This window comes from Typopeltis vanoorti, chromosome 6 (genome assembly GCF_054136105.1).
Source record: "Typopeltis vanoorti isolate ZY-2024b chromosome 6, IOZ_Tvanoo_1.0, whole genome shotgun sequence".
Classification (NCBI taxonomy): domain Eukaryota; kingdom Metazoa; phylum Arthropoda; class Arachnida; order Uropygi; family Thelyphonidae; genus Typopeltis; species Typopeltis vanoorti.
In genome coordinates this window covers 133,549,647-133,572,038 of record NC_143554.1, presented here as the reverse complement: position 1 = coordinate 133,572,038, position 22,392 = coordinate 133,549,647, and the positions used below count along the sequence as shown (strand labels likewise).

The 22,392-nt window shown below is 36.9% G+C and overlaps 1 protein-coding gene across 3 annotated transcripts in view; it reads left to right on the top strand.

The window, feature by feature from the left end:
- Synd (protein kinase C and casein kinase substrate in neurons protein Synd) overlaps nucleotides 1-22,392 on the top strand; it is a 323,165-nt gene that overhangs the window by 265,878 nt on the left and 34,895 nt on the right. For 2 of the 3 annotated variants that reach the window (XM_090394450.1, XM_090394451.1), the window contains exon 9: nucleotides 19,255-19,323. The exons of the other annotated variant lie outside the window; for it this stretch is intronic. In XM_090394450.1, the coding sequence (XP_090250576.1) occupies nucleotides 19,255-19,323 (69 nt within the window). The remainder of the gene's footprint in view (nucleotides 1-19,254; nucleotides 19,324-22,392) is intronic. 3 annotated transcript variants of the gene reach the window in all.

Below are 22,392 nucleotides of genomic sequence, written 5' to 3'. Positions count from 1 at the left end.
CGGAGTGATACATAGGGCAAAGCAGCAGCTGGAGCGATTGCAAAAAATATATACCAAGTGGATCAGCTAATAACAAAAAGAAACAAGTGCAAGAAGAAAAATGAGGACATGATCAGGAGAGAAAGAAAGATTGAGGAGCGAGTGTTATAATGGCGATTCAGCCAATCGATGCAAGTTCGGCAAAATCGTGCTTTCCTGGTCCAAAAATTAATGATGTAAGTGAGGGTATGAGAGAGAACTTGAAAAAATTTCTGAAAGTAGCAAAAGAAAAGAGTGAGAGAGTTAAGGTAGTGAGTCTATTGCCATGGTATGACAGAGTTGAGGAGGGCCATAATAGCGACTTGATGCATAGGTTATATAGCAGGAGTTTGTATGTGGAGTTTGTTTGACAGGCAAAAGGACTTATGCAAGATGGATGGTTTGCATCTGAATGGATTTGGTGTTTAGAGACTGGAAAAATTGTGGTTGAATGAAGTGAAAGTGGATGGGCAGAATCAGGAAAAACTGGATCTTTGGGGGGGGGGGGTCAAGGGTGTTCAGGCTAGTAATTGCATCTGAGATTTGTCTATAACAAATATGACCACGTCGCCACCAATTGGTGAGAGTGATCATTTGGTCTTGACCCGGGAGGTGGATAAATGTGTGGAATTTTCAGTTAAGACAGGGTATATGTGGAATTACTGGACTGGTAAGTATGACAAGCGACAAGCTTATGAGATTGCTTGGATCAGTGCCATGCCATGTAAAACTGCAAGGGCTGAATGTTGATAGTTCATGGGAAGGGGTAAAGGAATGTTTGAGGGAGGTAATGGCTGACTGCATACCTAGAGTCAGGAGAGTAAATCAAGTGGGAGTTAAATGGATGAATAACACACATTAAGCTGGAAAATAAAGGATGAAATTTAAAGAGAAAGGTGACCTTGCAGGCACACGATCAGCACAAGGCACAGACCAGTAGGGTAACTAGTGTGGTAAGAAAAGCAGAAGTAGATTATGAAAGGAAGTCAGCAAAGCAGGCTAAAGAGAATCCCAAACAGTGTTCTTTCAATATGCTGCAAGTAAAAGAAAAAATGTACATGGCAGAATGATTTTAAGAAATGCCTATGGTAGGAAGGTAACTGAATCAGTTGAAATAGTAGAATTACTAAGTGAACACTTTGCAAGAGTTTATCATCATTCATGCAGTGATATTGCAGGAATGAGGGAATCGATGGCTTATACAGGAAATGAGGTGAATAGCATATTACAGAACCTTAATATTGAATACATTTGTTGGATTGGATGGTATAACAGCTCAAGTCTTACACAAAGTGGCAAAAGAAGTGTCAAGTGCCCTTGACCATATTGTTTAATCTAAGTCTCTGGGTTAGTCCTGAGTGGGTGGAAAGAGGGGAAAATAGTTCCATTGCATAAAGGAGGCTCTAAGACTGATGTAGCAAATTGCCAAATGATTAGCATATCAGGAGTCATTGTCAAAGTATTGGAGAAGTTGGTCAAGAGCAAAATACAGGAATGGATAGATGGAAATGGGATACTGTATGGGAGGCAGCATGGTTTTGTGAAGAGTAGATCATGAATCAATAACTTGCTCACGTTTTATAATTACCCTTATCCAATTCAGTCAGGGCTGAATTGGATGAGGGTAATAGGTTTACAGGGAGACTGCTGGATTTTGCAAATGCCTTTGACAAGATACATGGAATTCTTATCAGTAAACTGCAGCTCATGGGGATGGATTTAGGGTTGGTGAGATGGAGAGATATCAGAGAGTAGTTTATTCAGGAGTAGAGTCCAAAAGAAGACCTGTGACTAGTGGTACACCACTAGTTTAAAAAAAAAAAAAAAAACTTGGTATCCTCTCTTGCACAACTCGAAACACTGCATAAATCCAAAATCTACTTGACTTGAAAAAAAATACTCTTTTTCACATTTAAGGTGATGCACGGAGAACTTCTCTGAGAATCCCTGGTAGGTATTTCTATGGATACTGTTCCATCAAACTGGCCACCATCATTCCTATATTTTCCTCTAATCCTGCAAAACAATGAGAAGCTGCTGGTTGATAGCTATACACAGCTTAAATTCAGATTTATCATACTGACTTTCCCCTCTTCTATCTTTGGAATAACCATCCACATTTTCCACATACCATTGTTCCCAATGACTTTAGCCATCCATCCATTCAAGAGATTTCTTTTCTCTCTCTCTCTCTCTGTGTGCGTGCACGCATGCAGTCGATAATGGAAAAAAAAAAGTGAGGTTCATTCCCTATTCCTTTGTTATTGAATGATATGGTATGAACTGAAGAATATTACTATATGAAAGTTGTATATTATGTATCATGTTATTTAGAAGTGTCCATACGTCGGTTTCTATATTGTTCAAAATATCTTCATAAAGTCAGAAGCATGTTAGATCTATTTTGCTAAGTTCATATCTGATATTTTGTATTCTGTCACATAATAGCACCAGGGACTTTTTGAAATATATTTGTTTAGCCCTTTTTGAGTGGAATTTTTCTTTTATAACTAGAAATTTAGGAATGATTTTGAAGTTCCTGCATCTTTTTTAAGAACGTGAGATGGTTTAAGAGTCTAGCTTCCTTACATTTTAGTTTCTCAAAACAACATACTTTGTGTTTCATTGTCCCATCAAGTCTGTTCATTGTGAGTATATTTTTTTTTGGCCACTAACTTAATTTTAGGAGAAGATTACACTGGTTTTTTTTTATGGACCAATGAATTTAATGATAAATTATGCCAACAAGTTTCACCAACTGGGCTGTTTGGCTTCTTCAGGCATACAAAATAGTAAAGACAACTCAAAGTTGCTAGTACATAGGACAAATGTATAAAATATAACAAAATTAAAAAGACGCATAACATCATACGCATGGAGCTTGTGTTTCATTAGTTATTGTTGTGTGTGTGTGCATGCTCTGTACTTTGCAGTGAAATTAAATTCTGGCAAGCTTAGTGATCTTATTAGGGATTTCTTTATGTCAGGTAGGATTATTATTACGGGCAACTCCAAGGAGTTCTTAGTCTCCTCAAGGGTGGCCCTAAACATCATATCAAGAACAACAATTCGCATTCGCACAGTATCTGTATACTTTGCTTTGAATTCATTTACAGTCATGGCACCCACAAGAAACTCTGGCAGCTTATTCCACTCATTCACCACTCTCCAAGTAAAAAAAACTAGTTCTAACACCCTTGCTAACAATATTCTTGCTCAATTTCCATGGATGGCCCCTAGTTTTCCCATCACCAGACTTGTTCTGAAAAATTTTCTCTGAATTAATCTTGTAAAAACTCTTCAGTAATTTGAATGTCTCAATCATATCACCCCTTTTCCACCTATCAACCAATTTCTGTAACCCACAGATCTTCAACCTGTTCTCGACGGTTCATTCCATAGACCAGCTATCATCTTGGTCACTCGCCTCTTGATTCTCTCTACCTCCTCCCCATCAAGAAGAAACCCAGTGGCCAGATCTGGGCACAGTAGTCAAGATGGGATCTTATCAAGGCTCGATAAAGAGGAACAATGACTTGCTTATCTCTGCTATTCAAAGTATTCTTCAGTAACCAAGTGATCTGATGAGCTGCTTTAGCCACTTTTGCCATGTGCCCCTAAATTTTAACTACCTATCCACTAACACTCCCGAGTTTTTGGCTTCGTCAATTTTCTGGAGTATGGTTCCACTAATGTGGTATACTGCTGATAATCTTTTCATCCCAAAATGTATAACCATACACTTTGCCACATTAAACTGACATCCATTCTCCTTAGCTGAGTCTGCCAATCTATCCAAATCATCCTGCAAAATTTTAACATCATGTGCATTCACTATTGCTCTACCCAACTTTGCATCATCAGCAATGAACAGTTCCTCTCAGATCCTTTCCCATATCATTAATGAACAAATTAAATAGCAGTGGTCCAAGAACAGAACCTTGTGGCAAACCACTAGTAACAGGTCTTCTTTTGGACTCTACTCCTGAATAAACTACTCTCTGATATCTCTCCATCAACCACTCACCTATCCATCTCACCAACTGTATATCCATCCCCATGTGCTGCAGTTTACTGATTAAAATTCCTTTTGGTATCCTGTCAAAGGCCTTAGCAAAGTCCAGTAGTGTTACTGTAAATCCATTACCCTTATCCATTTCAGCCATCACTGTATGATAAAACGTGAGCAAGTTACTAAGGCATGATCGACCCTTCACGAAACCATGCTGTCCTCCATATAGTATCTCATTTTCATCTATCCATTCCTGCATTTTGCTCTTGACTAATATCTCCAAAACTTTGACAACAATTCCTGATATGCTGATCAGTCTGTAATTTGCAACAGCAAATTACCTCCTTTATGCAATGGAACTATTTTCCCTTCTTTCCACCCCCTCAGGACTAACCCAGAGCTGAGACTTAAATTAAACAATATGGTCAAGGGAACTGACAATTCTTTTGCCGCGTCACGTAAGACTCGAGCTGGTATACCATCCAATCCCACAGATGTATTTACATTAAGGTTCTGTAATATACTATTCACCTCCATTTCATTCACTTCACTTCCTGTGTCAGTCTGCAATTCTCTCATTCCTGCAATATCACAGCCTGGATGATATACTCTTGCAAAGTGTTCGCTTAGTAATTCTACTATTTCAGCTGATTCAGTTATCTGTCTGCCATCAGCATTCCTTAGAATCATTTTACCGTATACATTTTTTCTTTTACTTACAGCATATCGAAAGAACTTTAGCTTACATTGTTAATTTCCTTTTATAATCTGCTTTTGCTTTTCTTAACATTGGTTAAGCACAGGCCAGAAGGGTAACCACACTGGTTACCCTTCTGGCCTGTGCTTTGTACTGTTCGTGTGCCTGCAAGTCACTTTTCTCCTTAAATGTCATCCACAATTGTTTCGTTTTTTGCAGTTCAAGCTTAGTGGTGTTATTCATCCATTGAACTTCCACTTGATTTACTCTCTATACTCTAGGTATGCAGTCAGCCATTACCTCCCTCAAACGCTCCTTAACCACTTCCTATATGATATATATTCTTTTAGCCCTTTTTGAGTGGAATTTTTCTTTTATAACTAGAAATTTAGGAATGATGTTGAAGTTCCTGCATCTTTTTAAGAGTCGAGTTTTCTTACATTTGAGTTTCTCAAAACAATGTACCTTGTGTTTCATTGTTCCATTGAGTCTGTTCATTGTGACTATATTTTTTTGGCCACTAACTTAATTTTTGGATAAGATTACACAATAATCTTCCAAGACTCAATATAAATCCTCAATTTCCTTCCCTTATGCATAAACAGTGTCAAAAAAGATTGCAACACTCTTTGAACCTTTTGAAATTAGAGTAACTTTCAAACTGACCAAGACGATCCGGAACATATTAAGGTCACCAAAAGACAGCAATGCCTTCTCCAAATACACTGGAGTATACACCATCTCTTGCTCTTGTGGTTTAAACTGCATAGGTCAGACATCAAATAAGTCTTGAAATAAGAATAAAGGAACACGTAAGGGATGTTAAAAAAAAAAGAATAGATAGCTCTGGATTAGCCCTCCACTTCAACACAAGCCACACCATTGAATGGGACAAAAGTTCCATGCCTTATCTAGAAGATTTCTGGTGTCGCAATTTCAAAGAAGCCACAGTGATTCTCTGCTCTGATAGCAGCCTAAACAGAAATCAAGGAATGATCCTGCCTGACATATGGAAAACCATAATAAGATCGCTAAGCTTGCCAGAATTTAATTTCACTGCAAACTACAGAGCGTGCACACGCTCCATGTGTATGATGTTATGCATCTTTTTAATTTTGTTATATTTTATACGTTTGTTCTATGTACTAGCAACTTTGAGTTGTCTTTACCGTTTTGTATGCCCTGAAGAAGCCAAACAGCCCAGTTGGTGAAATTGTTGGCATAATTTATCATTAAATTCATTGGTCCATAAAAAAAAAACATTGTAATCTTATCCTAAAATTAAGTTAATAGCCAAAAAAAATATACTCACAATGAACAGACTCGATGGGACAATGAAACATAAAGTACGTTGTTTTGAGAAAGTCAAATGTAAGAAAGCTAGACTCTTCAACCATCTCACTTTCTTAAAAAGATGCAGGAACTTCAACATCATCCTAAATTTCTAGTTATAAAAGAAAAATTCCACTCAAAAAGGGCTAAACGAATATATTTCAAAACGTCCCTGGTTCTATTACGTGATAGAATACAAAATATCAGATACGAACTTAGCAAAATGGATCTAATATTTTTCCAACTTTATGAAGATATTTCAAACAATATAGAAAGAGACGTATGGACACTTCTAGATAGCATGATAACATAATAGTTTCAACAAGGCTTTTCTTATCAGCAAAAAAAGTCAAATTAAAAAGTTGTATATTATTTGTTATCCAAAACTTAATATTGATACAAAATTAATAATGGAAAACCTCACGTACAAAGATTATTTAATAGTATAATTTTCGCCTGTGTGTCACAGGCATCTTCAGTACCTATTAAGCTCAAATTAAATAATAACTGACAATTCCAAAAAGCACCACCTAAGTAGCTGGTGTAAGATAACTTAAAAGATTCAATAAATTTCCTTAAAAAAAAAAATCAATACAATAAAAAGTTAGGAAAGATTAGCTGATTTGTAAAGTACTATCTCCCATAAAGGGGACAGACGTAAGCCGTCGGATCTGTTTAAGTTAGGAGAATGAAGCAGAGTTTCACATGTTTCTTTATAAAAGCGTTCCATGAGAACCTGACTTTTGTGAAGAACTCTTGTCTTTCTCCAATGAACTCTGTGTCTAGTGAAGATGGCATGTTCTGCAAGTCCAGACTTTTCAGGTTTAAAGTATTCAATATAAGTTTAAATTTAAAGTATTCTCTAGCCGAATAGAGGCAGATCTTCCCATTTGTCCGAAATAAGATAATCCACAAGAGCACGGAATCTGGTAGACACCTGGATGATTAAGATGTGGAAGCTTGTCCTTAGGAGAAGTGAGAAAGGTGGAGATTTTTCTAAACGGTCGAAGGCAACAAAATTATTTAGTGGTTTTAAAACTTTTGCTATACGTTCACTGATGCCTTGTACATAACGGAGAGGAATGCACGTTATTTCTTCTGTGTTTGAAGAGGAAGACATTAAAACTACTCAAAGTTCTTTTAATGAAGCAATTCTTATAACCATTTGATAGAAAGGAAGAAGTTATATATTGTAGTTCTTTCTGTAAAAGATCGTCTGAAGAACAAAAGGAGTGGGCCCAATGAACCAGTGTTTTAATAGTTCCTGCCTTTTGACTGGGATGGTGATGAGATTCCGCATGGATGTAATGGCCTGTATGAGTCTTCTTTCTATAAACTGAGAAATGAGAAATGTAGGTTACCATCTGGTTGGCGAAGAATTAGAAGATCTAAAAAGGCTAACTGCTTATTTGATTCTACTTCTAGGGTAAACTTGATCCTAGGATGAAGTGCGTTTAACTTAGTGAGAAATTGTTGAAGGTCATCCGAAGAGCCATTCCATACAGCAAAAATGTCATCGACATATCTGAACCAATGAGTAGGTCTGGGAGAAATGTTCTCAAAGATATTGTTCAAAATGTTCCATAAAGAAATTTGAGAGATAAGAATTGTCATTCCATTGTATAAAGCCCTGATCAGACCAGAGTTGGACTATTGCGCTCAAATTTGGTCCCCAGGATTTTAAGGGATAAGTTAACAGTGGAAAGAGTGCAGAGGCAGATAACAAAGATGATATCAGGACTGCACAATGTTAATTATGAAGACAGGCTGAGGGAATGTGGACTGCAGAATTTGTTAGATAGGAGAAGTGATATGATTAAGAAGACTTTCTTTTGTAACTTCCAGAGATGGGCCCCTTGTAAGTTACAAAAGGAAGTTGAGCAAGAGGATGAGGAGTGGTTTCTTTGCATGGGGAATGGTTGAACCAAATGCATTTTCTGATAGTGGTGAGAGCATGAACAGTCAGTGAGTTCAAGGAGTGGTATGATAGATTTTGTTTTCTAGAATGGGCTACCTACAGTGAGTCTTGTGACTCCATGGAGGCCTGAATCATAAGAATAATAAACTCGGGGAGCTATACAAGCTTATCTAGAGCAAGCTTCTACCAACATCAATGCCTACAGTGGGATTCTAACCCACAACCTGTTGGTTGGAGAGTGGGTATGCTACCACTCAGTCAACTAGGCAACTTTTAGGCTTTCTCTTTCAATAATTTATTTAAAATATTTTCTAATGCTAAATTATTATTACACATGACACCAAATTATTTAAGTATACTTTTTAGTGAAGATGACAATAGAATAAGCAGAACTAGTATACTGGGGAGTATTACTAGTTCTGTTTTTTCTATGTATGGAAAAAGCAAAAAAATTAACCAAAACTCTAAATTAGCAGTAGTGTTGGGTTCGAGAGGAAAAAAAAAAAAAAAAAACATTTGCTCAAAGACTGGGGACATCTGATGCAAGAGTATTGTGAAAAATTAGTAAGTATAGATACGATTGGCAGAATCATATTAAAAATGAAGATATCAGTAAGCAGCTTGATATTGTTGGCATTAAAAAATGTGAGTAGAGTTAATCTAATGTAGTATGGTCTTAACAGAATGAGAGAGGAAAGGGGGAGGGGAGGCATTTGATGCCAAGATGACAGTTTAAAGACCCACAATAAGACTGTCTAGGTGGTTTGATGCAGTTAGAAGTGCCCTGGAAGACCAGAATGTGAGATCAGACAGTAGTCCTGACAGATGGCAGATCAATTTGAAGAAAACTTGTTGAAAGTTTTTTCACTTGGTCATACAATAAATTAAAGATACCAAGAAATTATATACTTGGTTTAATCCTTTATCCAAGTGTAAGCAAACAAAGTTTGCACCTGAAGTATTTTCAGGACTGGGGCAACTTGTGGTAAAGGTAGTATAACTTCGCATCACTTGCCTTAGTATCCCATAATGCAAAGCACATCTCCTTGCAGACACGTATAATGCTATGCCTTATGGGAAGGGTCACTACTACTAGACCGGTTTTGACCTTTATTGAGGTCTCATCAGTGGGAACCAGACCCAGAGTTGATACCAAGATAAAATTAAGTGCTTAATTTTAACTTGGTGAGCACTTAATTGTAGAATAAACAGAACTCATATTTTCATATATGAGTTGCCAAAAGGTGTCACACCTTATTAAATTACTCTGGATTAGAGATTATTAAATTACTCTAGATTAGAGATACAGTTGTTGAAAGGCAAGTGATGTGAAGTCATATCATCTTTACTATGAGTTGCCCAATCCTGAAAATACTTCAGGTGCAAACTTTGTTTGCTTACACTTGGATAAAGGATTAAGCCAAGTATATAATTTCTTAGTATCTTTAATTTATTGAAGAAAAATTGTTGAATAGGATGTTAGCAGTGATGTAAATATTTAATGTAGTATTACCATAGTATCTTGTGCACTTCTTGATGTATATATTTATTATTATTATTATGATGTAACATCTCCAGGGAGTCCAAAGACTCATCAAGGGAGAGTGTGCCAACAGCATCGAACGTTTGAACCCCTTCCAACTACTAACTGTGCTCAAACTTGCTTAACTTTTGACATGAGCCATTAGTAGCAGAGGCTCTACCAATTGATTAACCTTTGCTGGCTATATATATATATATCAGGAATTTGATGATGGTGATAATAATAATAAGGATGATACTTCCATGAAGTCTCCATGGAGTTCTGAAAAATTAGGTTTCATTTTTGCTTCAATTCAGGATTGTACGATCATAAAAATATTTTGCTCAGATGGTTAATGAGATGTGTCTTTCAGTTTTTGCTGTTTCCTTTTTTTGGAATGGGAATAACTGTGTACCAATCTTTTGGCCAGATCTCAGTGTTCTATACCTGCTAGCAAATTTTGTGAAGTGTACTAACAATAGTTTTCTCTCCCTTCCTTAAGCAGTTTGAAATGGATATTGTCAATTCCTGTTTTTACCTGTTTTTGATCTTAAAAATAGCTCTTTTTACTTCTTTTCTAAAGTATATGATAATCACTATTCTGTTATCACTGAGTCATTTCTCTCTAAAGTTATCATTATACTTGAATAATCATACCATCTTTTCAATATTTTTTATGATCAGTAATATTTATTCCATCTTCATCCTCAGTTATCCAGCTCTTATGAACAAAAGGCACTGTTCAATAGAATAACCATACAATATGCATTGTATGGTTATTCTATTGAAGATTATCCTTAATTTCTTTGCATTTGTCATCCTAGTCATTCCATAATCTCTATCCCTTTCTGTTGAATTTTGTTATATCGATGATTCAGTTCTATTGTTGTTTCAATGCTTTTCTGTGACTTCCACCCTGAAAGGATGTAAACCTATCTCTTCTTGTCAGTGTGTTCTTGAACATCTATGTAATTCTTTGCACTATTTTGTAAAGTTTTGCAAATGTCCTCTGAAGTTCAGCTCTCTGTCTGCCATCATTTCCAGATCCCCAGCTTTATTTCTTGCAGTCCAGTACCATCAGTGTAATACATAGTATATGATTATTTCATCCCAAAATGGATAACCTTACATTTGCAATATTATAAATTGGCAACCATCATCTTTCTCCCACACTGCCAATTTATTTCAATCATCCTACAAGATGTCTACATCACTTTTATTTATCAACTATTGCTCTTCCCACGTTTGCATCACTAGCAAACAACTAAATATCACACTTTAAATTATTACAGTATCATCAAATCAAGAACATAATTTCTTGTCAAGTGTAATATACTTTGTAGCCCAGTAATAAAATTTCCTACAACTGTGTCTCATCTGTATTATGCAATAATACAGAATGAGAGGGAGACTCAAACTATCCAAGGAGACGTATGACACAGTCTGTAATACCTCTCCTTGAAGCTATTAACAGACAAAGTGCTCACAAATGACTATGGCATTCATTTAGAGCTCTCCAAGTGAAAAATCTAGTCATCAAATCCCTACAACCACTTTTACTCAACTTAAAAGAATGACCTCTTTCCCGTGGATTAATTCTATAAAACCCTTTGAGTAATACGGATAGCATATAAATGTTTCTATCATATTCCTTCTTTTTTTGCCTATCAACCAACTTCTGCAATCCACACTCCCTCATAGGATGCACCCCATGGACCATTCACCATTTTGTTCACTTGCCTCTGAATCCTCTCCACCACTTCCTCATCCCCCAAAAAACCAGAAGACTACACCTACGCATAGTAATCCTGATGATCAAGATTATCAAGGCCTTATGAAGAAGAATAGCAACTTCCTTATCTCTACTTGTTAGTGTTCTTCAATAGCTAAGTAATCTTACGAGCTATATTTGCAATATGTGTAAACTTCAACTTTCTGTCTACCACCAACCCCAAATCTCTAGCTTCATCTATTTCCTGGAATACAGTTTCATCAGTGTGGTACACAGCTTCAAATCAATTTATCCCAAGAGGCATAAGCATATCCCAAGATACATTTTTCCAGATTAAACTGATACCCATTATCTTTTGCTCGTACTGATAGCATATTTATATCATCTGGATTAACTGTTACCCTATCTAATTTTGCATCATTTCCTTTATCAAACTCAGCTGTTACTCTGTTATAAAAAATTAGTAAATTACTAAAGGCATGACTGACCCTTCACAAATCCACATTGACCCTCATATTTTTATCTACCCATTCTTGAATTCTCTTTTTGACCAACTTTTCTAGTACTTTTACCACCACACCTGAGATACTGATTGGTCTATAATTTGCTAATGCAGTCTTAGAACCTCCCTTATGGAAGGGAATTATTTTGCCCTCTTTCCATTCCCTTGGGACTCTATCAGAGCTGAGACTTAAATTAAAGAGCCGTCAGATGCATTACCATTGCACATTCTCACAAAACCCTAGCTGATATCCCATCTAATCCCACAGCTGTATTTATATTAAGATTTTCTTCAATATCTTAAGAACCTTCAGTTCATCCACTTATATTCCCAAATCAGTGTCTGTCACGTAAGTTAAAGCAGTAACCTCATTAGGATGATATACTCTTGCAAAGTGGTCACTCAGCAACTCAACTATTTTATCTGCTTCTCTCTCCTCATGACCATCATCACTCATTATGGTTAATCTTTTATAGTCATTGTTCCCCCTTACTTGCCACGTAACTAAAGAACTCTTTGAGATTTCCTTTTGCCTACTTGACTAGATTCTTTTCATAATCTGATTTTGCCTTCCTTGCCATGCTGGTTACCCTTCTTTCCTGACCCTTTCATTGTTCATGAACTTGCTAGTCACCTTTTTCCTTATATACCCTCTAAAGCAGTTTCTTTTTCAATAGCTCATGGTTAATGATATTACTCATCCATCTAATTCCTACCTGATTAACCCACCTGATCTTAGGTATACAATTTAATATTTCTTCTTCTAGCTGCCCTTTAACTATCCTTTCCTAGCAGGGGTATATTATTATTATTATTATTATTATTATTGTTCCGGGCAACTCCAAGGAGTCGACAGACTCATCGAGGGAGGCCCTAACATCATGTCAAGAACAACTATTCGACATTCACACAGTATCTATCTTACCTTGCCTTGAACTCATTCACGGTCGTAGCACCCACAACAGACTCTGGAAGCTTATTCCACTCATTCACTACTCTCCAAGTAAAAAACCTAGCTCTAACACCCTTGTCAACCACGCTCTTGCCCAGCTTCCATTCATGGCCCCTAGTCCTCCCACCACCAGTCATATTTTCAAAAATATCTTCTGGATCAATCTTATAGAAACCCTTCAGTAATTTGAATGTCTCAATCATATCACCCCTCCTTCGCCTATCGACCAATTTCTGCAACCCACAAATCTTCAACCTATTCTCATAAGGTTCATTCCACAGACCTGCTATCATCTTGGTCACTCATCTCTGGATCCTCTCCACTTCCTCCCTATCACGAAGAAACCCTGGTGCCCATAACTGGGCACAGTAGTCCAGATGGGGTCTTATCAAGGCTCGATACAGAGGAACAACAACTTGTTTGTCTCTTGCATGTTAAAGTATTTTTCAGAAGCCAAGTGATTTGGTGAGCTGTTTTAGTCACTTTTGCAATGTGCCCCCTAAACTTCAATTCCCTATCCACCAACACTCCCAAATCCCTGGCCTCATCAATCTCCTGGAGTACGGTTCCACCAATGTGATATACTGCTGCTATTCTTTTCACCCCAAAGTGCATAACCTTACACCTTGGCACATTAAATTGACATCCATTTTTCCTAGCCCAGTCCTCCAAACTATCCAAATCATCTTGTAAAATTTTGACATCCTGTGCACTCATAATTGCTCTACCCAACTTTGCATCATCAGCAAACAAGTGAACACTTCCTCTCAGATCCTTTCCAATATCATTGATGAACAAATTGAAAAGCAGTGGTCCAAGAACAGAGCCCTGTGGCACTCCACTAGTCACAAGACGTCTTTTAGACTCCACTCCTGAATAAACCACTCTTTGATATCTCTCCTTCAACCACCCTCTTATCCATCTCACCAACCCTATATCTATACCCATCTGCTCCAGTTTACTGATTAGGGTTCCATGTGGTATCCTATCAAAGGCCTTGGCAAGGTCCAGTAGTATCACTGTAAACCCATTACCCCTATCCAGTTCAGCCGTCACTGTGTTATAAAACGTGAGCAAGTTACTGAGGCATGATCTACCCTTCAGAAAACCATGTTGTCCCCCATACAATATCCCATTTTCATCTATCCAATCCTGTATTCTTTTCTTGACTAATTTCTCTAAGACCTTGACAATGATTCCTGATATGCTAATTGGTCGGTAATTTACAACAGCAGTCTTGGAACCACCTTTATGCAGTGGAACTATTTTCCCTCTTTCCACCCCCTCGGGACTAATCCAGACCCAAGACTCAAATTAAACAGAATGGTCAAGGGTACTTACAAATCTTTAGCTGCTTCTTGTACAACACGTATACACAACCGAGCTGGTATACCATCCAATCCCACAGATGTCTTGACATTGAGGTTATGCAATAGACTACTCACCTCCACTTCATTCACCACAATTCCCGTATAATCTACTGGTACATTCGTTTCTGCAATGTCACCACCTGGATGATATATTCTTGCAAAGTGCTCACCCAGTAACTCAATTATATCAACTGATTCAGTTACTTTCCTACCATCAGCATTCTTTAAAATCATTCTGCCATGTACATTTTTCCTTTTACTTGCTACATATCTAAAAAAACTGTTTAGGATTCTCTTTAGCCTGCATGGCCAATGTTCTTTCGTAATCCTTTTTTGCTTTTCTTACCACGCTCATTACCCTTCTGGCCTGCGCTTTATACCGTTCGTGTGCCTGCCAGTCACCTTTCTCCTTAAATTCCCTCCATAGTTGTTTCTTTTTTTGCAGCTCAAGCTTAATGGTGTTATTCATCCATTTAACCCCTAGTTGATTTATTATTCGGACTCTAGGTATACAGTCAGCCATTGCTTCATGCAAACACTTCTTAACTACCTCCCATGCACTATCAACTTCTAGCCCTTGCAGTTGTACATGCCATGGCACTGAACCAATCAAACTCCTAAGCTTATCATACTTTCCAGCCCGATAATTCCACATGTACCCTGTCTTAATTGAAAATTCTACACCTTTAGCCACCTCCCAAGTCAAGACCCTATGATCACTCTCACCAATTGGTGGCAATGTGGTCATATTTGTTACAGCCAAATCCTCAGATGTAATTACTAGGTCAAGCACTCTCTGACCCCTAGTATTTTCCATTACATGCTGTCGCAGATAGTTATCCCTTAATAACCGCATAAAATTCAATTCCTTCCTCCCATGTGTCCTCTCCTCATTCCAATCAATGCGACCATAGTTGAAATCTCCCATAATAATCACCCTCCTTCCACTCATTTCTTCTATTTGCTTGTACATACTGTCACCACCATCTTTTCCATCAGCTTGTCTATAGCAGCACCCAATTGTATATTTAGTTCTGCTAGCCACAATCTCACACCAAATGGCCTCGAATGTGCTCTTTTCTCTATCCTGCAATTCAACTTCTATTCTCCTTGGCTGCAGCTCATCAGCTATCATCAACAATACTCCTCCCCCCATTTTATTCTCCCTGTCATTCCTGAACACACTATACCTATCACATTCAATCCCACTAGCTATATCATCTACAGTCAGCCATGTTTCACTAATACCAATAACCTGTGGTCTGGAAGTGCCAACCATGGCCAAAAACTCTTCCTTCTTGTTCCTAATACTCCTAGCATTAGTGTACATGAATTTAAGACTCCCATTAGCCCCAACCCTACCTTGATGCCTTATATTAACTATCCCACTCTGATTTGTTGTCCTTATTTGCTCGGACATATTATATTCATTCTTACATCCAACTGCCTCCCTAAGGACTGTTTACCCCCCCCCCCCCCTTAATAAATCTAGTTTCCCTGAATTTGCTTATCCACCACATTCAGCAACACTTTCTCAAGTCTTCTTACACCATAACCATTCAAATCAACCCATCCATCTTATATAGATCCTTTCGCCCATCAAACTCACTCCACACGTCCACAAATTCCACACCACTCGTCATACATAACCCACGCATAAAGTCATTCGCAATTATGGCCCTCCTTTTAAACATTTCACTGTCATACCGTGGCAAAGACTAATCATTCTAACTCTCTCACTGTTTTCTTTTGCTATATGCCATGGCACAGGTTTAAGCTTTCTCCTAAGCTTGTCATAATCACCTGCCTTGTAGTTCCACATATACCCCTTCTTGACAAAATATTCCTAATGTTTTATAATCTCCCAAGTTAAGATATGTATGGTGATTTTCTTCATTTGGAGGCAATGTGGCCGACCACCTGTTAACTGTTCTAATCCTATGGCCAGGTCCAATACTCTAGCACTCCAAATCCACCTCTCTCACATGGTGCCAGAAGAAGTAATTATCTCTTAGTAGGTGTATAAATTCCATTTCCTTCCTGTCATATGAACTTTCTTCCTTCCAGTCTGTATCTCCATTGTTGAAGTACCTCCCTCCCCCCTCCCATTATAATCACTTGAACTACACTCATCATGCTAATTTGTCGATGCACATCTTCCACATCCTCCCCGGCAACCCTAGCCTTTTCAGAAATCAGTTTTATATTTTGTCCTATTGGCCTCAATCTCATACCAGATTGATTCAAAAGAACTGCTATCTGCAGGCATTTTGGCTGCAATTCACCTGCTAGCATCAGCAATACCATTCCCCCATCCTATCCTCTCTGAAAATACTAAATCCTTCACATTCTATCCCTGTATACATCATCTACTGTTAGCTGTCTCACTGAGGCCTATAACAATTGGCAAAGTTGCCCCAGCCAATGCCAAAAACTCCTCTTTCGTTCTTGATACTTCTGGCATTAGTATATAGAAATGGTAGCATCTCTTAAGCTCCCAACCATCTTTACTTCCTTAATTAACTACAGCAATCCCTCGATTAATGCGCCCCCGATTAGTGCATCATTTTTTTTATACCCAAATTTGATTAGTGCACCTCTAAAATTCGATTGGTGCGCCTATATACATCTTAAAAATAAATATTACAGATTTTAAAAATTTTCGATCTATATATTTTTTATGGCTAACTATTTCAAAAAATCGCTCACCAGGATAAAATAATTTAGTTACCAATTTGAAACATTTTACAAAGTTATTTTTTAATGGCTGGATGGAATGGATGGGTGAAACACGTTCAAAGAATGAAAATAGAAAAATTACCAAAACAAGCCTTAAAGTACAAGTCATTAGGAAAAAAAAAAACCAGGACGTCCTCTTAAATGATTCAACGATGACTTCTAAGGCCAGAACAGGCCATGCTAGGCCTAAATCCTTGATATGCATCATGATGATGATGATTTTTTAATGGCATACTACACTATTTCTATGTACACTATGTTCCAAATTTACCGCCAAAATTTATGACGTCTGCTGTACATAGCATTTTGCTGATCATATATCGTGCAATTGTTTTCCTTACTTTTTTATTTTAAATTATTTTCCTAACCTTTAATCACGAATAAAAGAATTAGTGAGCAAAAAATAGAAGGGTGAAAATTATTCGAAAAGTAATCTGATTGGAAGAAAAACTTGAAATAATGAAGAAAAATGAACAAGGCAAGTCCAGAGCAAAGATAAGACAAGAACACAAAAATGGGTGAATCAACTGCTGAATACAAAAAGAAAGGTAAGGCTGCTTCAAGTTCATCATGCATGCACTCGAAATCAAAGTATTATAATGATTGAATTGGAGAGATTTCTTTTTACGTGGATTGAAGATTGTAACCAAAAACGGATCCTGCTAAACACTGGCCTTATTAAATCAAAAGCATTGTCTCTTTGTAATCTGGAAAGAAAGAAAGAAAGAAAGAAAGGGATATCAATGATGGAAAAGAAGAATTCCACGTTAGTGCTAGGTGATTTGAGCATTTCAAAATGAGAAATAGCCTACATAATGTTCTAATCACAGGCGAAGCTGCAAGTACTGATAAGGAGATATCCAGAGATTTTGAAGAAAATTGTGTAAGAAGGGATTGTAATCATCAAATATTCAATGTCGATGAAACCGGCCTTTTTTTAGAAGCGAATGCCTTCTAAGACTTTTCTAACCAAATCAGAGAAATCTCAGCCTGGTTATAAAGTCGCAAAGTCGAATGAAATTACTGCTAGCAATATGCGAGCCATTTGGAAGCACATTCTTCCACATTGTGCAAATGATTCTTTTCAAATGAATCTAAGTTAATTAAATCTCATTCTGAGAAGTTGAGTGATTCTGACCTGCTAAATTTAGATGCACAGCAGGAAGATCCTGAAGAATATGAAGAAAATTTAATCACTTACAAGCCCAAAGAGGTTTCACAGAAACAATTTGAAAATAGTTTCTGTACAGTCGAAGTTTTTAAGCAGCAATGCTTAGTGGCTGACCCTGATGAAGAAAGAAGCAGTAAAATTTGCAGAAATAGTAGAAGAGGCAATAGGGCCATACCGTCAGTTGTATGAAAAAAAGAAACAGAATGCCCGCCAAACTACGTTAGCTCAATTCTTTGTTAAGAAGCAGAATAATAAGTTTATATTCTGAACATGTTTTATTGTCTTTCAGCTTCATAGTTTTCCTTTAACTAGACCCTGAGACATACCCTAATTCTTTTATAAAAAAAATTAAGGGTCAAAAAAGAAATTGGTGGAACGAATTATACATTTTCCCATTTGTTATTATATTTGATTAATGCGCCTGTTTTAAAGAATGCATTAGGTGCATTAATCGAGGGACTGCTGTATTGTATTCAGTATTTTTGCTTGAGAGACTAGATTCCACACTTGTTGGTCAGTTTTACACTAATATTTCTCACAATATTAGCATGATATACAACTTGACTATTTGTATATAGAAAATATATGATTTCTGCCTGGATTTAACTTTATCTTCCTGAATCTGTATAGTGGCTCTTCACATAAAGATTCTTTATGGGATATTGAGGTAAATAATAAGAAGTTAGCAGCTTCTGTATAAGTGAACTTGTTGACTTATGCTTGGGTAAAGGATTAAAGACAAGAATATAATTTCTAAGCAAGTATAGTATACAAGAAAACAAGACTATTTTGATTTGAATGGTTAGATATTTTTATAACTCATTTGTTAGTACAGTACTGAGAACTTCCGTGGCTCAAGAAAATGAGTGGATACTCCTGTTCTTGAACCACAGAAACTTGTGTATCAGTTCTTCCTGAGAATAACCAAAGAGCTTCAAAATCGATTTCTTATTCTATACATGTCATGTTCAACATATAGAGCAGAGCATAATTATTTACATACAGAATAGTTCAAGTTAATATTCAGTTGTTTAGTTATTGTTTTGGTTAAAGATTTTTGCCCATCTGATATTTTAATGTATTTCTTTCAGTACAATAGAGAGGATTTTTTCACATTTAAGATCTTGGTATTTTATGTGTTATATATATATATATAAAGAGTTTTGTCTTGTGTGACAAATATTACCTAACATTTAGATAGTACTTTGTTGTGTAAATTTTAGCCATTATGACTTATGTGAATAGATTAGAGCTTGTGGAGATTTTAATTTCCAGTTTCCCTTTGTTAGCATGCAAAGTTCCTACAATCCATTTGAAGAAGAGGATCAGGATGAAAGGAAATATAGTCCAGAAAAAATGTAAAGTAGCAGTTGCTCAGTATCTGCTGCATTTCATTCAGCATGACTAGGTTCTTGCAGCAGAATCCTGTGCAATGCATGCTAATATCATGCCTTAAAGCTTTCACAATAATTTTGCAGGCTTATTTTTATACACTATATTCATAAAGAAAATGAAAGAAATAAAGGCAAATGCTGCCTTAATGACAAAGCTGCTTTAAAAATGCACTGCCTTGCACAAATTAATTTTTAGTTCATTCAAAATTAGTGTGCTGCTGTGATTAATTTTATATTCACTAATGTAAAGATACTTCTCCAGGTTTTTTCAGTTAAAAGATTTTCTATCTCCTCTTTCGGTTTCATTCCCACTCAAGTGGGGTTGCTGTAGTGGATCAGCCGCCTCTGTTCAGTTTCTATCTAAGGCCATGTTCTCCTCAAATCCGAAGTCCCTTCTCAAGCTGTCTGGTCATTGTTTAGATCTCTCCCCTTACTTCTTTTTCCTGGTGACTTCATCTAAAGCACTCTCTCCTTCCTACATAACATGGCCAAAACACCTCAGCCTTGATTCCCTAATCTCTTTAGATACTTAGGTCACCTCCCTCCCCCTCCCCCAACCAATAAGTTTTTCATCTTATCCATTCTTGTTATACCACTTGCAAGTCTCAACATTCTCTTCTCCCATCTCTTGATCATCTGCCAGGTCTCACTGCTATATATTAGTGGTGGTGTCACTACTATTTTATAGCTCTTTCCTTTTAACTTGCCAGACACTTAGGATCTTCCTATTGAGTTCTGAGTCTAGTATCCATTACTTTGATTGCATGATTCCTAGATATATGAACCTGGGCACTTGTGACATGTCTGTGCCTTGTATGTTATATTCCCTGCTGCTTCACTACAAAATGTTTCCTAATGCCTACTGATTCTCAAGCCACTATCTTCCCAAGTTTTCCTCCATTGTTCAGATCTTTCTTTTGCTTCTTGCTCATACTTGGTGCAAATCACTACATCATCAACATCATTCAGGATGATTCAGTTCTTACCATCTCTATCAACACATCTAAGAGCATAACAAATTAGAAGAGGCCAAGCTACCCGTGAACCCACACTTCACTGGGAATCCTCAGTTATTCCTTTGCTTTGCTGATATCATATATGTCTTACATGGTGTACATATTTTTCTGGGATAATTTTCATGCTTCTGTATATCTTGTTTTTTGTAACACTGTCAAATGCCCTTTCCAAATCAATGAAGACCAGAGGGTTCAGTATTTCTCTCAGTACCTTTTTATGAGCTGTCTTAAAGCGAAGATGGCATCAGTTGTTTCCCAGCTGGTCATAAATCTAAATTGCTGTTTGCTAATTGACACCAAATCTCATAATCCCATACACTTTTAATGATTCTGTTAAAGGTGGGGGGGGGGGGGGGGGGAATGGTGAAAGATGGAAAAATTATTTTGAGAAATCAATGAATGAAATAAGAGTATACAAAAGAATGAAGCAAATCCAGTAATAGGGCCGCTTCCTAACATAACAAGAATGGAAGTGGAAGAAGCACTGAGAAAGATGAAAAATAGGAAAGCAGTGGGAGTTGATAGCATTTCCCATAAAATGTCTGTGTAAATTGGATGTGACTCCATTAATAGATTCACACCCAATTCACGTAGACATTTCTATGCTACTATGGGGAATGTTATCAAGTCCTACTGCTTTCCTAATTTTCATCTTCCTCGGTGCTTCTTCCACTTCCATTCTCGTTATGTTAGGAAGTAGGCCTATTACTGGATTTCCTTCAGTCTTTTGTATACTCTTATTTACTTCATTCAATAATTTCTAAAAATGAATGAATGAATACTCTTTCCATCTATCAAATAGATCCATTTCTTCATACAATACAATACCATCCTCTCCCTTGCTGATATATATATTTTAGTAACCACTATGGAGTCAATAGTCTCATTGTAGGAGGCCCAGTCACCACCAACTCTTCACATAAAAAATCTACTCCTCTCACTCCCTTCTTCACTACATCTTTTCACAACTTCCAGGAATGACCTCTTGTTCTTTCCACCTTAACATCCATATATATATATATATATATATATATATGAGCCATTGTTTTTGAAAGTGGTATGAGTCCATTTATTCATACATTGAGATATTTAAGGGTTTGCGTTTGAATCAACTAAGAAAATATTGGCAAACGTTAATAAATTTTGATTAATTTATGAGGATATTGTACACCATTGACTATGTTATTAAAAATATAAAAAGAGGACATCTATGTCTCATTTTTTTTCCAAAAACAGACTTATACCACTTTAAAAAAAAAACGGCTCATATATATCTTTACTTTTTCACATCTTTTGTCGGGCTATCTTGAGGGCCCTTTTGACCCTTTCATCATTTTGCAGACTTCATACAGGTTAGCATTGGCTTCAACTTTAGATTATGCTACTGCTCACTTTGCCTTTTTCTTTGATTCTCTATATTCTGTTCTGCTATTCTCATCATCTAATTTGTCCCTCTTTTACTTGGTCATTTTCTTTTCCTTAATACACTTTTGCACCTTGTCATTCCACCACTATGTTTTATTGTCCACCTTAATATTACCTGTTATCTTTCCCAACACCTCTTTCCCAGTCTATTTTATTTTCCCATTTTCCATCTCTTGTTGGTTCATTTCCAGCAATCATTGCTTGTACTTTTTTTGACAAACTTTTCTCTAAAGTGATTTTCTCCTAGCTTCCATCATCTTGTTTTGATGATTCCTTTCACTTGCCTCAGTTTTATCCCTTGTATTTCCACTTGGCAGAGTAGGAGCCTGTGTTTCTCTGCCACTGCCTCTCCTGGTATTACCTTATAATCATTGACCTCCTTCATATGTTATCTTCTGCAGAGTATATAGTCCATCTTGGAGTATCTCTCTCCCAGATGGACTCTCTCTTTCCACTGGTGTGTGGTTTGCTATAGAAGGTGTTTAATATAGCAAGATTTCCTTCCTTTGGAAAATCAGCAATCCTGTCACATTTCTTCTGCAGTCTCTATATCTTGTATTGTCTCCCTATCTTCGTTACTTTTGCCAACGTA